The 15,034-nt window shown below is 41.9% G+C and overlaps 1 protein-coding gene across 1 annotated transcript; it reads right to left on the minus strand.

Moving 5' to 3' along the window:
• Window positions 1-5,200: 5,200 nt before the first annotated feature.
• On the minus strand, window positions 5,201-7,672 carry LOC121282798 (interleukin-8-like). The gene is made up of 4 exons (XM_041196615.1): window positions 7,531-7,672; window positions 7,137-7,266; window positions 6,851-6,930; window positions 5,201-6,158 (listed from the first exon to the last, which is right to left on the minus strand). The coding sequence occupies exons 1-4, from the start codon at window positions 7,589-7,591 to the stop codon at window positions 6,139-6,141; spliced, it is 291 nt and encodes a 96-aa protein (XP_041052549.1). The 5' UTR covers window positions 7,592-7,672; the 3' UTR covers window positions 5,201-6,138.
• Window positions 7,673-15,034: the final 7,362 nt, after the last annotated feature.

The raw sequence follows: 15,034 nt of genomic DNA on the forward strand, positions 1-15,034 counted from the left end.
AGGCTGAGGCTATCCACATACTTAATCCTCCTGCACCTTCATCCTACAAATCTATTCTGATTGACAAACTTCAGATTATCTCCCCCCACCTCACCACAACCCAGACCTTCCTCCTTTTTCATTTCAAGAGCTGGAACCTGGCCAGGTAGTGGACGAAAAGCCAGGAGAAAGTGAAGATGAAGGAATGCTGTCACTTAATTTAATGGCCACAGTCACAAGTTCACATTCTGACACTGCACATAATGTGGAGTTTAGGACAGAAGCACAATCTGCTCATGGTGGCAGAACAGACACAGTTGGCCTGCAGCCAATGCTGGGGGAGGGGTGAATACAAATGCCAGCTCTCCAGAGGGTGAGGTCGCACACTAGTTCCACTGCATTGGAGCCAGGTGAGGACCACAATGGGTCTGCTTGGCTTTACAGGTAAAAGGCTGTCAGTCGTTGTTTACAAGTTACTGGTCAGCTTTTACTGATTTTACAGCTTTCCATGAAGAGAGGGAGATCAAATACAAACCATATGGGACCCCACGATTTAAAAATAGAGACATAAAGTAGAAAAGCCAGGAAGTTGTGCTTAACCTTGCTAAAATACTGCTTCACTTGGAATATTGGGCAGTATCATCCCAGATTTGCACGAAGTGTGGTAGTGGATGAGGAAAAGTGACATTCAAAAGAGGACAGCCACCCAGTGCCGCAAGAGGATGAATGATCTCTTCCATTCCACCAGGGTAAGTTAATTTTCTCACACTCAAACCCATCACACATCCACAGGCATCTCAGTTACTGCTAGTTCAAGGGACATCTCCATTCACTCTCTCACACACACTTGCATTGTCCTCATTCCATCCATGGGACCGCTCACCACTCACACATGCCAGGCACACTTATCATTTGGCCTGGCAGGCATCCTGTTTACACTCTCTCCATCTCTATTCATGAAGGACAAGCTGGCATGGAACAAGAGGGAGGGGTCGCAAACTGATGGAAGAATGCCTGAAATCAAGGCTCACAGTCTTTCAATGCAGAGCCATCCAGCTGGTCGGCAAGAATCTCGACTATTCTTGTGCTGATGGTGAGGTTAGCGCTCTACCAAGTGAAGATCCAGCAGTGCAAAATCCATCACACCATCATGCCGTGAGTGATGTGTCCAGTTTCACAGGTCATTGACATACTCGAATTTTTATTTTGTTTTTATTTGCTGCCTGTGGATGAGGTTTCCAAAAATGTGCAAAGGACACTTGGCCTTTTTGCCTGCTTGCCAACTGTAACGTTGGATCGACAGACATAAATTAACTTTAATTGATAATTTAATGTCCTTCACAGGCCTTTAAATTGTCAGTTGTCTGCTCGTCAGACGTTAGCGCACGTCATTTTACACTCGAGCTGGTCCGATGTATACCCACCGGCCGACCTAAAGTTATTGTCCGAGATTTGTACTCTTCAGCCATATTGTTGCGTAATGATACTTGAAGTCACAACAAACACATCTCATGAGCCTACAGTTGCCATCCCAGTCTCATTTACTGTCCAATTCTACAAATTGGCTGAAAGTGCAATCCTCCTCAGACCACCCATCAGCAACTCTGTCTTTGTCCTGACACCTACCTCTAGTATCCAGGCAGTTTTGAAATTCAGCCATCACAGCACCCTCCATTCTTTGCATCACTGCAGAGCTGCCTGTTTGTGACCTGAGAGCAATTGGAAACAATTGCTTTCTCACAAAAAATTTCAGGGCAGCGTCCATTTGGTCTAAAAGGGAATCTGCTCCATGAAATTGAACCCTGTCAGTAGCAGAAATCTATCGATGTGTGAAATCTGTGCATAATCCAGTAACCTGAATGCAAGCACACCTCAGACATCTCTCGGGTCAAACTTCGTCAATCTCTGATACAACCTATCAAAGTCCATAATACACTCCTCCACAGATTGATTGCCTGCCTTCTTAAATTTATTAAAAGTTGACCATTATTCAATGGCTTCTAACAGATTATCTTTCTTGTAGACCTATTCCATAAATCGTAATGGAAGGGCTAATTTGTCTTCAGTATCCAAAGCACCCACAACCAACTCCAAAAATACTTTACTTTTAATCTCACTTTGTCCTGGTAGCGATAAAGCCAAAGCCATACCTGACTCTCTCCGATAGTGAAGTAACATGTGCCCTCCTTTCCACCTCGTTTTTCCATTGTTCATACAACTCAGGCTCCAAAAAAAGATAATCAAAGCTGGAGAATTTGCATTGGGCCTCAGCCAATTTATACCAGAGGCTGCAAGAAGCCTCTTTGTCAGAAGAGAGAGACTAAAATCCATTGTCAGCTTCCAACTTCCACAGTTCAATCATAATCCTCTGCTATCATGTTAAGTAGCTAAATATCCAACAGGCAAAGGAAGAAACTGGAGCAAGTCTGTCTTCAAGATAGGTTTATTCACAACACCAAATATAACATAAACATAACTGCCCACTGCCCACTGCCCACTGCCCACTGCCCACTGCCCACTCCCCCTCCCCCTCCCCCTCCCTTCCACACAGTGCTCCTCCCCTCCACAAGTGGAAACTGGTTCTTATATATGTGCCCAGACATTTCCCCAATTAGTATCAACTGTTCTCAATCACATCTGGAGCACACAATCAATTGTCACAGCATTTGCAACATTAACACCCACTCCAAATGTCTGCAGACTAATTAAAAAGGTTGGAGAGGGACAGTTCCCCACATCAGAGTCACATGTCAATTGTGATATGCAATAATCTAATTAGAAAGTCCGAAAATCAATGAGAACATTTCAGCATGATTAAGATTCCAGGAATTGATTTGTCTTTCTTAGTAATACTTCTCAAGGAAAAGCGGATCTTAACCTAGACCAACCTACAATTCATTAGTTATTGAGGCAGTTAAATAACAAGCAATCAACATCCTACTACTGAACATCAAAGATCTCTCAATTGATGGTTCCCCTCTACTCATACATATGATGATATAATCAAAATATTCCTTATGACAGGTCCTTAGGAGAAAGCAGCTCTTACAGTGACACGTTTGCCCTGGGCATTTTTTGAATGGGAGGAAAGCTGAGCGCAGGGTCTAGGCTACTTTAATACCTATGCAGCATTTGTATCCTGCATAAAAGCTGTGGGAGTGGTGTCAGGGCTGGTGGGTAGCACCGAGGAGCTGAGTGGGAATTCAAAGCCTCCAAGGTCCCATGGGTACAATCACCGACCGAGAGCTTGTGTTGCACTCGGGGAGTGGTTGAGGCAGATGCTGTTAACGTGAAGGAGAAGCGAAACCAATGCCATGGAGACCCAAGGACTTCAAGGGATTGGGGGTGGGGTGGGAGCGGGGTAGTCTGGGGCATTTCTCCATTTTCTTCTGATCAGAAGGAATCCTCAGATAAGATAAATAAAACTGATTCCCATGGCCTCATCTGGCTGGCTTGAGAATTCCTAAACAAAAACAGAATTACCTGGAAAAACCCAGCAGGTCTGGCAGCATCGGCGGAGAAGAAAAGAGTTGATGTTTCGAGTCCTCATGACCCTTCAACAGAACTGGGTGAATCCGAGGAGAGGGGTGAAACATAAGCTGGTTGAAGGTGTGGGGGGGTGGGGGGGGGGTGGTGGTGGTTGGGTGGGGGGAGAGAAGAATTCCTACATTGATCCGACTGTTTGGTTTGGCTGTCCTGGGCTTGACATCGCCCTGAGTTAATATTGACTGCAGGATTGATCTTGCCCGGCTACTTTGAGATGAGTTACAATGGAAGGAGCATGAATACAACCACCCCCATGTCCTTTCTCCTCCCCATTCTTCCCTCACCCGCCTCACCCAACACCTACACTGGGCAACCTCCCATTCATCACATTCACAGTAGTCCGTGGGGGTGGTGGGAGAGGGGAGTGCTTAGCAATTTAAGGATGTCCTTTGAAAACCCTTTGAGATGTTGCAAAATTTGATCCAAAAACTGTCACACCTGTCACACAGGTGCAAATATCCTGCACCATTTCTGATTGTTCAAGGAGTGTCCTGAACAGCTTGTCCTTATCAGTCACTCTGTTAAATAAATCTACTCAAGAGATGCACATCTGTGTAGCTGAGATGAGAAACAGTGACAACACATTCTTCATAAGAAGTCAAGTTTATTTTAAGCACTCAATTACATTTCATGACAATGGTACAAAATACTCAAACAATTCATTCATAAACAATTCAGTTACATGTTGCTGACTGACACTCATCTTTATACACAACACAACTTTTCCCCAAAGGCTTCTGTGGCTTTCAGTCAACAAGACACAGTCAATGAAAAATCCCTCAATGTAAGACATTTCCACTGATCACTGTAGAGATGTTAGTTAATTTACAAATGTCATTTTTTTCGAGCTAAGTTCATAAAATAAGCAGCATTACAACCTCAAGTGTGGTATTTCTACAGAGAATTTCTTTTCACAGACTTCAGTTTTGAATAGATCCTGAAGTTCGATGTTTTGTAGAGAAAATCTCAACTTTCAGTTAAAATATTAGTGTTCAATAAGCACAACAGTAAACAAATATGAATATTAATGATAACAATTTGTCATTGAATTTTAAGATAACATTTTCATTCAAACTAGAACTGCAATGAGTCAACAATTAAAAATCGTTACTTACTTTATATTTTATCATCAATATTTCACAGTGAATAGCAATATTCAAGCAGCAAAAGAAAGATTGCAACAAATTCGGTTTCTGTCAATGTCACATGATGGTAATTCTCTGCTTTACTGCCAGTCAGAACTTTCTGTCCCCACCCTCCTAGACCATTCCAATGAAGATCAACATAAACAAGGAACATCATCTCCACTTTTGATTAGTCACTTTACAGCCTACGCCATCAACATTGGATTCAATCATTTCAGATCATAGACCCTCCTCCAAGCCCCTCACCTTTCATTTGAACATTAGCTATTAATGGTGCTTCTGCAATTTCCCATGTACACCACCTCTAGACATGGTTTTTGATCCTATTCTTGTCCTATTACTGTCTCCTTTTGCCTTGCTTCATTATCCCTCCTGTCATTAACCCTATTCGACCTCCAATACAATCACAGAAATGCCCTTTTGTTATTTCCAGCTCTCACCACTTTCCATGCCTGCTTTCAAAACTGTTACAGATTTAAGTGACTCTCAGGTCTAATGAACAACTACTGATGTGAATCATTAACTCTGTTTCTCTGTCCACAGATGCTGCCAGACCTGCTGAGTATTTCCAGCATGGTCTGTTCTTATTTCACATTTCAATATATCTGCTAGCAATATGAGGAATGTGCTTATTTAATTTATTACATCTTTCATTCCATTCTTATTCCAGATAGTTTCAGTGGAAATAACTAAGGACAATTCTTCTAAATTTGGTCTTATACAGATTGTCACTCACTCATTTCAGGTGAAATAGTAGAAGTAAGGAGGTAGTTTGTAATGAAGAAATGATTACAAGTTCATTTTGAACATCCCTGCCTAACAGCAGGGTGCCTGAACCTAAACCGCAACAAGCGCAGTGGAACAGGAAAGAAACTCACTGCCACATTAACAAGACAGTTAGGGGTAGACAGTAAGTGCTGGCTTTGGCAGGGAGGATCAAATCTTGTGAAATAATAAAATTTTAAAAATCAGTTATTCTAAAATTTGCATCAATTCCCACTCTTGTTTCAAACATTAAAATTTAACAACAGACATTATCCATTTCGTTAGATTCCACCATAAGTTCACAAGTCTGTGAAGGTTTCCATTGTACTGGCAAGTTCTGATGATTAGAAATTACTTTCCAAAACATGGGGATTGATTTTAGTTGTAGAGTAACTAATAACAATATCAGACGCTATTTGTAATAATTGTATACCTCACATTGTGTAAAACAAAACCTCAGTACTGGCACAAAGTTTCACAATATAAGCCTCCTTTCTTAGGCCATGTGTAAACAATTACAGTATGACAGAGTTAAACAGTGAAATGAGCTTCAGGAAACAATGCAGGGCATCTAAACAAACAACCTATTGGAAGGTGACATCAGAGAGTGAACACTCTGGACAGAGGTTACTTTATTTCAGTGTTCATTGTACTGCAGGTTTCCAGGTGTAGATTCAAGTCCATCCCATTGCAGCTTCATTTCTCATTTGTGTGGTCTGGCACCTGAAATAAAATTAAATAAATTATAATTTTCCTGTAACAGCAGGCATTTGTTTTAATGTCGAGGACAATGTCTTCAGCAACATAATGTGGGAACGTTAAATATTGATCTGTTAGACAGCATTACTAACAGTTGTTATCTTGATAACTCTTCATTGATCTTACAATATGATTTTAACATGCAGGATCCATGGTGTTACACTGAAAGATTAATTCTGCAGGAATGTTATGTTAAAGATAAAATCAAAGATTATAAAAGGATACAAAATGATGCATTAGGGCAGCTTAAAATGCAAAGCAGAAAATCATGGAGCTGACCATAAAGGAAGGAAGGCAACTAAAAAGGAGATGAAAATGATGATATATATTTAATATTTTATTCTTAAGTTCCCTGTTTTGATCACAGGTCTAAGTTGAATTGGCTGATCTCAGCTGGTACGACAATTGGTCACAGCTTTTATGGGTGACAGAGCATGACATCACCAAATATTCCTGCACCAGATTTCTATCCAGTGACACCCCCACCTCTTCCTCGATTAACCATAAATGGATGCTGGGTGAGGACCGCATAGGACTCACCCTGATAACAACCGTGGCTGAAAAACTTTTTAACATTCACTCTCACGGTTCACAAATTCAATGTATCTGCTTTTAGTCACACAACGTCTGAATTTTGACAAGCACCAGGAACCAACCTTTTGTAGCTTTAATGATAATCTTCACCCACCCGGCATCAGGACTCACACATAATCTATTCCCATTTTTCATGGTCACACTGTGAAGAGAAAATAAACCTTTAAAATCAAACTCACAGAAATTGGATGTTTCACACCAAAAGGTGAGAATTAAACAAAATACTTTGAATCTGGTTCAGAAATAAATAGTGATAGGTCCAACATGTTTTGAATAAATAGCACAGCTTCTAAATTGAGGTAACAAAAGGAGAAAGGTTAAAGGTGGCATTCTGACACATTTACTCACATTATTTCCAGTGTTTCACAGTGTGGTCCTTTGGGAATGTATTTCAAACTTTTGATGTGCCTCGGATCGATAGGATTGGCGGTGGTCTGAGGGCATTGACAATGTCCTTGAGTACCTGGGATTGGAATACCTGTGGAAAGATTAATTTAAATTAAATTTAGATATTGGTTGAAGTTGACAGAACCTTGGCATTTTGGTTCAGCATTGAATTCAGTATTAAAACAGGCATTGTATTCTCAGTAGCAGATAGCCTCGGTGACAATTTAATTGTTCAATGGATATCCAAACGGCACACTGAGACTTGTATAGCTGGTCAATAACTCAACAGAGAAGCTCCTCTCCACACTCTACAGTGCAATAAGAACTACAATACAAGATAGAAATTTCTACATACCCTGTGTAGTAATGGCACACAGGAGCAGGATGACAATCATTATAGTGGTTGCTCTGTTCATCTTTGACTTTGACCTGCTGAATAGATTTCTGCTGAAGGATCTTCTGTCAACCTCGGTGACTCTCTCTCCGTTGAATGAAGTTCTGCTAAAGAGGGGTCCAATAAGCTCCTATTTACTTAGATCCAGTACTTTCGTTTTGCGTAATCCCGAGCCGTGAAACCTGTCAAAATTCTGTCAGAGGGAATTTCCCTGCTTTTCTGTCAAGTATCTTTCACTTTTGTAATTATAATTATATTCACAATTTCTGCATAGTTTACAGGAGCAAAAGACATGTAACTTGTTTTATTCAGATAGTGAATTATTTATATCCAGATTTAAAAGATTTAGTCAGGTTTTTCAGGTAAGTGGTGTAAAATTAACTTTTAGCAAATATGTAAAGAATGTGAGCAGATCATTCACCCATTATATATCCTGACCCATTTCTCTTTCAATGAGCTTCACTATAAAGGAGATTTAAACACCTTAGATAACGGATGACAGATCCACCATTGTCCATTTCCACCACCAGTAAAGTTGAAGCTTACCGCAATATTTCTGTCTTTTTACAACAATGATCATGGAGTGGTGTTAATAATATATTCCTTCTGTTTTTACAAAACTTTAAATGACAAACAATTAAACATGGACAAAGTTAAACCTGAATAATTTGATCCTTTTTATTCATGTTTCCCAAGCAAGTGGCACCAGGTGATCTGCAGAAGAATCCAGTTCCCGATCTTACACCTGACCCATTGGGGAACTCCTCATATAAATAAGAGGAAATACAAAGTCAATAGAACAAAAGCCTGTGATTTATAGGAAATATCTCTTCACTCTCTGTATTTTATGATGTGACTCTTTGGACCTTGATAACACACGTCTGGAAAGAGGTGCAATTGTGTAAGTGTAGGTTAGAGGACAGTGCAGTTATGTACAGTAGGTTAGAGTGGCCACATGTAATTTTCAGTTTGACGGTGCAGTTGCTTCAGTCCTGGAATAGAGATATCTTTACTGATCTGGCAAAAGCCAGAACAATTCCAAGTTAACACCATCAGGAATGTCAGGTCGGAGCATGCCTATGGCATGAGACATGGGGCAGATTTGGATTTTTGGGCAGTCATGAAAAGAGGCCCCTGTCATAAATTCAGCAGCTGAACCATGGGCAAACAGCAAATCCAATGTAATTTGCTAGATTAAAGCCTGAAAATCAAGCTGCGGAGCTGCTGCCGACAAGGTCAATAACAGGACATGGGTGGGCACAATCACAAAGGTTCAGGGGTCCCTATTTGGCAGCAGTGCAGATGGTCTTTATTGCCCCTAGATTTGCACCTCTAATCCTCTGAAACCCATAGAAAAAGTCTAACACGTACCGTTAGAAGGCCTCTTCTCTTCCATTACCTGTGTACGATGCTGGCTGTAACCAGTTTCACATGAAAATGGGAATCGGCTCCCAATTATATCATAGAAATCTCTTTACATATTAAGAAGGCCTATCACTTGAAACAGACAGACACTTTGGTCACCCAACAGTAGACTCTGTGTCCAGTGAAGCAGGTCACACCATTATTGTTCACGTGGTGGGTGGAGTAGGGTAACTGCCCCTGTGTTAAGGCTGTTGCCACCAGATGAGGGCTCTCAAACTCAACCCCAGCCTGTGCTTCTGGGGAGGAGGATTGGTCTCACGGAACTTAGTCAGTCAGAATCTGTTGATTTGCAGCACAGGGAGTTTAATCAGCAGCATGGATTTCTCTGGCCATGGAAAATCTAGAACTTCAGCAACTCTGAAAGCTACTGACCATTAAAATGGATAGGGAATTTTTGCTGTTGTGTTTTCAAGAAAAGAGCATCAGAGATCTTCAAGAAAAGCTGTGCATATCCCAAACTATCTGGAAACTGGAATGTGTGGAGACCTTCCCTTGTATATATATATCCCTGTATGTGAAGTACTTTGAGAGATTTCTGAGAAAAATTAAAGTTTCGATTCTGCAAATCTTCATCCCTTTGGGTATCTCAGTTGACCCAGTCATATGTACCCCCTCTTAACCAAGCAAACCTTCTGCCTCCATTCATACTAGGCTTCAGGATCTCAGTGCCAGTATATTTTTCTAGGATTGCTCTGCTAGTCCATCCAAGCCCCAGGACATTAGAGTTCCCCAATTCTACTAGACAACAGCACCAATGTCAGAATCCACAATTGTTGATCTTCCTTAGATATTGTAGAATTTAATTCGGGAATCACAGATGACTCAAAACTGAAGTTCTGTAAATAAGTGGTTTTAAAGCAACTTAGGAAGAAGAAACATTTAGTTACAACACATAAGTTAAATAAACAGGAATGACCTACAGACCTTAACAATTAGTGATCACTGGACGAGGTTGAGTAAGCTGGCTGCCATGTGCAAAGAGCTCTTTTCTTCTTTTTCCTCTTGTCTTTGTGATGTCTCATGGCTTCTAGACTTTGTGAAATACCCATGATTATTAGACCACAATCATCCTTGAGAGTTCTCCTTCATCATCTAACTGCACGGAGGCTTCTAATTCTCTTACTTTACACCATTTTTCAATGATGACCTTGAGGGATTATTGACTGGATCCTATTGCCCTATAAAGATTTCCTTTCTTACAATGTCCTAATTGTATGTTATGGTTTTTGTCTAAACCATGGGGCAAAAGCCCACTTTAACATTATCCACCGGCTATAAATAACTACAGGCTTTGCATGTACCCTTTCCTTAATCAATACGGCCTTTACACCATCTTTTCTCAACTCAGCTTATGCATTTCTCGCTGATCAGTTTCATCCTCTCAAAAAATATTCCATCTCTGGCCTCAAATATAACTTTCAGAAGTTTCATTATTCCTATCTTCTTATTTGAAGCTCTTTATGTTCAAATCTGTCCATAAGACTTGTAATGGGCTGTTCATGATGGCCATTCAGCCAGCCATTTTGTATTCCTTATCAGAGTAATGAACTGTAGTGATTTACTAAAGTCACTTTTATTCTATTCCTACAAACCAATTAACTTTCACGTTCTAGCGAATATCCTTGTTAAATCAACAAAATAAAATGAAAAGACGACCACAGCTTGGCAATACTTGAAGAGCAAAGTGTTAAAATCAGCGGTATTTGAAGCTGATGTAACAGTGATGCGATAATTAAGTAACAGCGATCAGCAGGGAAGGAGGTTTCCCAACTTATGTAGAGTTACTGAGTTCTACAAAGAGCTGTAAATAAATTATGACAGTTTCTATGAACTACAGTTTTAATGAACTTTCTTAGAGAAATAGACAATCCCTAAGAGCCCCGCCTGGACCCCAAACACAAGGTGGAACACTATGATTATCCATCTATTTATTTATCCAGCCATGGCCGCTTTTCAGGCTACATTTTTATCATCGCCTAAGAATAAACCAATCCACTGGTTTGTTTCCAGAGAAAAGAAACCTTAAGCAGTTTCAAGTATAATGGAACTTATAGCACTAACATATTCCTTTACCTATTTCTACGCATATTTATAATTTCTAACAATATTCCAGGTCCACTTCAGTGCTACATGAGACAGCATGTTCCTCACACTCAAGAATCCTCCATTACACATGTGAATAAACCACTGAGGTCCCAGTGGTTTAGGATGAAAAGCCAGAAGAAAGTGAAGATGAAGGAACGCAGTCACTTAATTTAATGGCCACTGTCGCAAGCTCACTTTCTGACACTGCACATAATTTGGAGTTTAGGACAGAAGCACAATCTGCACATGGTGACAGAACAGTCACAGGTGGCCTGCAGCCAATGCTGGGGGAGGGGGGAGTACAAATGCCAGCTCTCCAGAGGGTGAGGATGCACACTAGTCCCACTGCATTGGGGCCAGGTGAGGATTACAATTGGTCTGCTTGGCTTTATAGGTAATAGGCTGTCAGTCGTTGTCAGCTTTTACTGGTTGTACGGCTTTCCATGAAGAGAGGGAGATCAAATGCAAACCATATGGGATACTAGGATTTACAAATAGAGACAAAAAGTACAAAAGCCAGGAAGTTGTGCTTAACCTTTATAAACTACTGTTTCACTTGGAGCATTGGGCAGAATCGTCACATATTTCCACTAAGTGCAGTAGTGGGTGAATAAAATGATGTTCATAAAATGACAGCCAACCAGTGCCACAAGCGGATGAATAATCTCTTCCATACCACCAGGGTAAGTCACTCTTCTCCTCACGCTCAACTCACATACTCACAAACCATCACACATCCACCGGCATCTCAGTCACTGCCAGTTCAAGGGACATCTCCATTCATTCTCTCACACACACCTTCATTGTCCTCATCCCATCCACGGGACCACTCAGCACCCACATATGCCAGGCACACTCATCATCTGGCCTTGCAGGTGTCCTGCTTACACTCTCTCTATCTCTATTCATGCAGGACAAGATACACAACAAGGCGGGGGGGGGGGGGGGTCGCAGACTGGCAGAACAATGCCTGAAATCAAGGCTCTCATGGTCCTTGAAAACAGAGCCAACCAGCTGGCCGGTGAGAATCTGGACTGTTCCTGTGCTGATGGTGAGGTTAGTGCTCTACCAAGTGAGGATCCAATAGTGCAAAATCCATCAGACAACCATGCTGTAAGTGATATGTCCAGTTTCACAGGTCACTGCCATACACTAATTATCTCCCCTGGCCTCCGCAGGCACATCTTGGAAACAGCTGACACAGAGTCCACAACCCAAAGTCTCCAATCAAACCCTAAGAAACCTCTGAAGCGGAATCTGAAGGCACCCACCCTGCAATCCCGTCACAGGGCTCACCCACACCCTCCACCAGTGCAGAGACACACACCTTCTGGGACTTACCTTTAGAGAAGCCTCGGGATCACAATCTGATGAGCACATCGCACTGTCTGATCCACAACAGGTGGCAGAAGGGACAGAGTCACGTGAGCAGGAACATGTTATAATTAAGTTTTTAATTTTTTTTTGTTTTTATTTGCTTTAGGAAACCTCATCCCATCTGTGGATGAGGTTTCCAAAAAAGTGCAAAAGCCACTTGACATTTTTGAATGCTTGCCAACCATAAGGTTGGTTGAACAACCATAAATTCAACTTATTTCATCATTTAATGCCCTTCACAAGCCTTTTAATTGTTGGTGGGTGCACTGCTGACTCGGGCGCACGCTTGCCAAACGAAATATCGCATGACTGCGCGTTGACGTTGGGATGCTCATCAGCGTGGATCATTTTATACTCGAGCAGGTCCGGCGCGCACCCACCCGCCAAGCTAAAATTATTGCCCTAGATTTTTACCCTTCAGACATATTGTTGCATAATGATACTTGAAATCACAACAAACACATCTCATGAGCCTACTGTTGCCATCCCAATCTCACTTACTGTCTAATTCTACAAATTGACTGAAAGTGCAATCCTCCTCAGACCACCTATCAGCAACTCTGTCTTTGTCCTGACACCTGCGTCTAGTATCCAGGCAGTCTTGAAATTCAGCAATCACAGCGTGCTCCATCCTTTGTATCACTGTTTGTAATCTGAGAGCAACTGGAAACAATTGCTTTCTCACACAAATTTTTAGGGCAGTGTCCATTTAGTCTAAAAGAGAATCTGCTCCATGAAATTGAACCCTGTCAATAGCAAAACAAAAACAGAATTACCTGGAAAAACTCAGCAAGTCTGGCAGCATCGGCGGAGAAGAAAAGAGTTGACGTTTCGAGTCCTCATGACCCTTCGACAGAACTAGGTGAATCCCAGGAAGGGGTGAAATATAAGCTGGTTTAAGGTGGTGGGGGGGTGGGGTTGGGTGGGGGGAGAGAAGTGGAGGGGGGTGGTGTGGTTGTAGGCAAAAGCAGTGATAGAAGCAGATCATCAAAAGATGTCACAGACAGCAGAACAAAAGAACACAGAGGTGTCGAAGTTGGTGATGTTATTTAAATGAATGTGCTAATTAAGAATGGATGGTAGGGCACTCAAGGTATAGCTCTAGTGGGGGTGGGGGGAGCATAAAAGACTTAAAAATATTTTAAAATAATGGAAATAGGTGGGAAAAAGAAAAATCTATATAATTTATTGAAAAAAAACAAAAGGAAGGGGAAGAAACAGAAAGGGGGTGGGGATGGAGGGGGGAGGTCAAGACCTAAAGTTGTTGAATTCAATATTCAGTCCGGAAGGCTGTAAAGTGCGTAGTCAGAAGATGAGGTGTTGTTCCTCCAGTTTGTGTTGGGCTTCACTGGAACAATGCAGCAAGCCAAAGACAGACATGTGGACAAGAGAGCAGGGTGGAGTGTTGAAATGGCAAGCGACAGGGAGGTTTGGGTCATTCTTGCAGACAAACCGCAGGTGTTCTGCAAAGCGGTCGCCCAGTTTACGTTTGGTCTCTCAATGTAGAGGAGACTGCATTGGGAGCAATGAATGCAGTAGACTAAATTGGGGGAAATGCAAGTGAAATGTTGCTTCACTTGAAAGGAGTGTTTGGGCCCTTGGACGGTGAGGAGAGTGGAAGTGAAGGGGCAGGTGTTACATCTTTTGCGTGGGCATGGGGTGGTGCCATAGGTGGGGGTTGGGGAGTAGGGGGTGATGGAGGAGTGGACCAGGGTGACCCAAACCTCCCTGTCACTTGCCATTTCAACACTCCACCCTGCTCTCTTGCCCACATGTCTGTCCTTGGCTTGCTGCATTGTTGCAGTGAAGCCCAACACACACTGGAGGAACAACACCTCATCTTCTGACTACGCACTTTACAGCCTTCCGGACTGAATATTGAATTCAACAACTTTAGGTCTTGATCTCCCCCCTCCATCCCCACCCCCTTTCTGTTTCTTCCCCCTTCCTTTTGTTTTTTTCCAATAAATTATATAGATTTTTCTTTTTCCCACCTATTTCCATTATTTTAAAATATTTTTAAATCTTTTATGCTCCCCCCACCCCCACTAGAGCTATACCTTGAGTGCCCTACCATTCATTCTTAATTAGTACATTCGTTTAGATAATATCACCAACTTCGACACCTATGTGTCCTTTTGTTCTGCTGTCTGTGACATCTTTTGATGATCTGCTTCTATCACTGCTTTTGCCTACAACCACACCACCCCCCCCTCCACTTCTCTCCCCCCACCCAACCCCACCCCCCCACCATGTTAAACCAGCTTATATTTCACCCCTTCCTGGGATTCGCCTAGTTGTCGAAGGGTCATGAGGACTCGAAACGTCAACTCTTTTCTTCTCCGCCGATGCTGCCAGACCTGCTGAGTTTTTCCAGGTAATTCTGTTTTTGTTTTATACTTCCAGCATCTGCAGTTTTTTGTTTTTATCCCTGTCAATAGCAAGTCTATCAATGTGTGAAATCTGTGCATAATCCAGTAACCTGAATGCAAGCACAGCCTCAGAAGTCTCTCGGGTCAAACTTTGTCAATCTCTGATACAACCTATCAAAGTCCATAATATACTATTCCACAGATTG

Source organism: Carcharodon carcharias, chromosome 1, assembly GCF_017639515.1.
Source record: "Carcharodon carcharias isolate sCarCar2 chromosome 1, sCarCar2.pri, whole genome shotgun sequence".
Classification (NCBI taxonomy): Eukaryota; Metazoa; Chordata; class Chondrichthyes; order Lamniformes; family Lamnidae; genus Carcharodon; species Carcharodon carcharias.

What these genes read in the sequence shown, in the direction of transcription:
- LOC121282798 (XM_041196615.1), bottom strand. Translation starts at nt 7,591, where the DNA reads ATGAACAGAGCAACCACTATAATGATTGTCATCCTGCTCCTGTGTGCC. An exon ending in GTGTGCCATTACTACACAGG is followed by an intron (nt 7,267 to 7,530) that starts GTATGTAGAAAT and finishes ATCTTTCCACAG; the next exon opens with GTATTCCAATCCCAGGTACT. An exon ending in TATCATTAAAGCTACAAAAG is followed by an intron (nt 6,159 to 6,850) that starts GTTGGTTCCTGG and finishes ATTTTATTTCAG; the next exon opens with GTGCCAGACCACACAAATGA.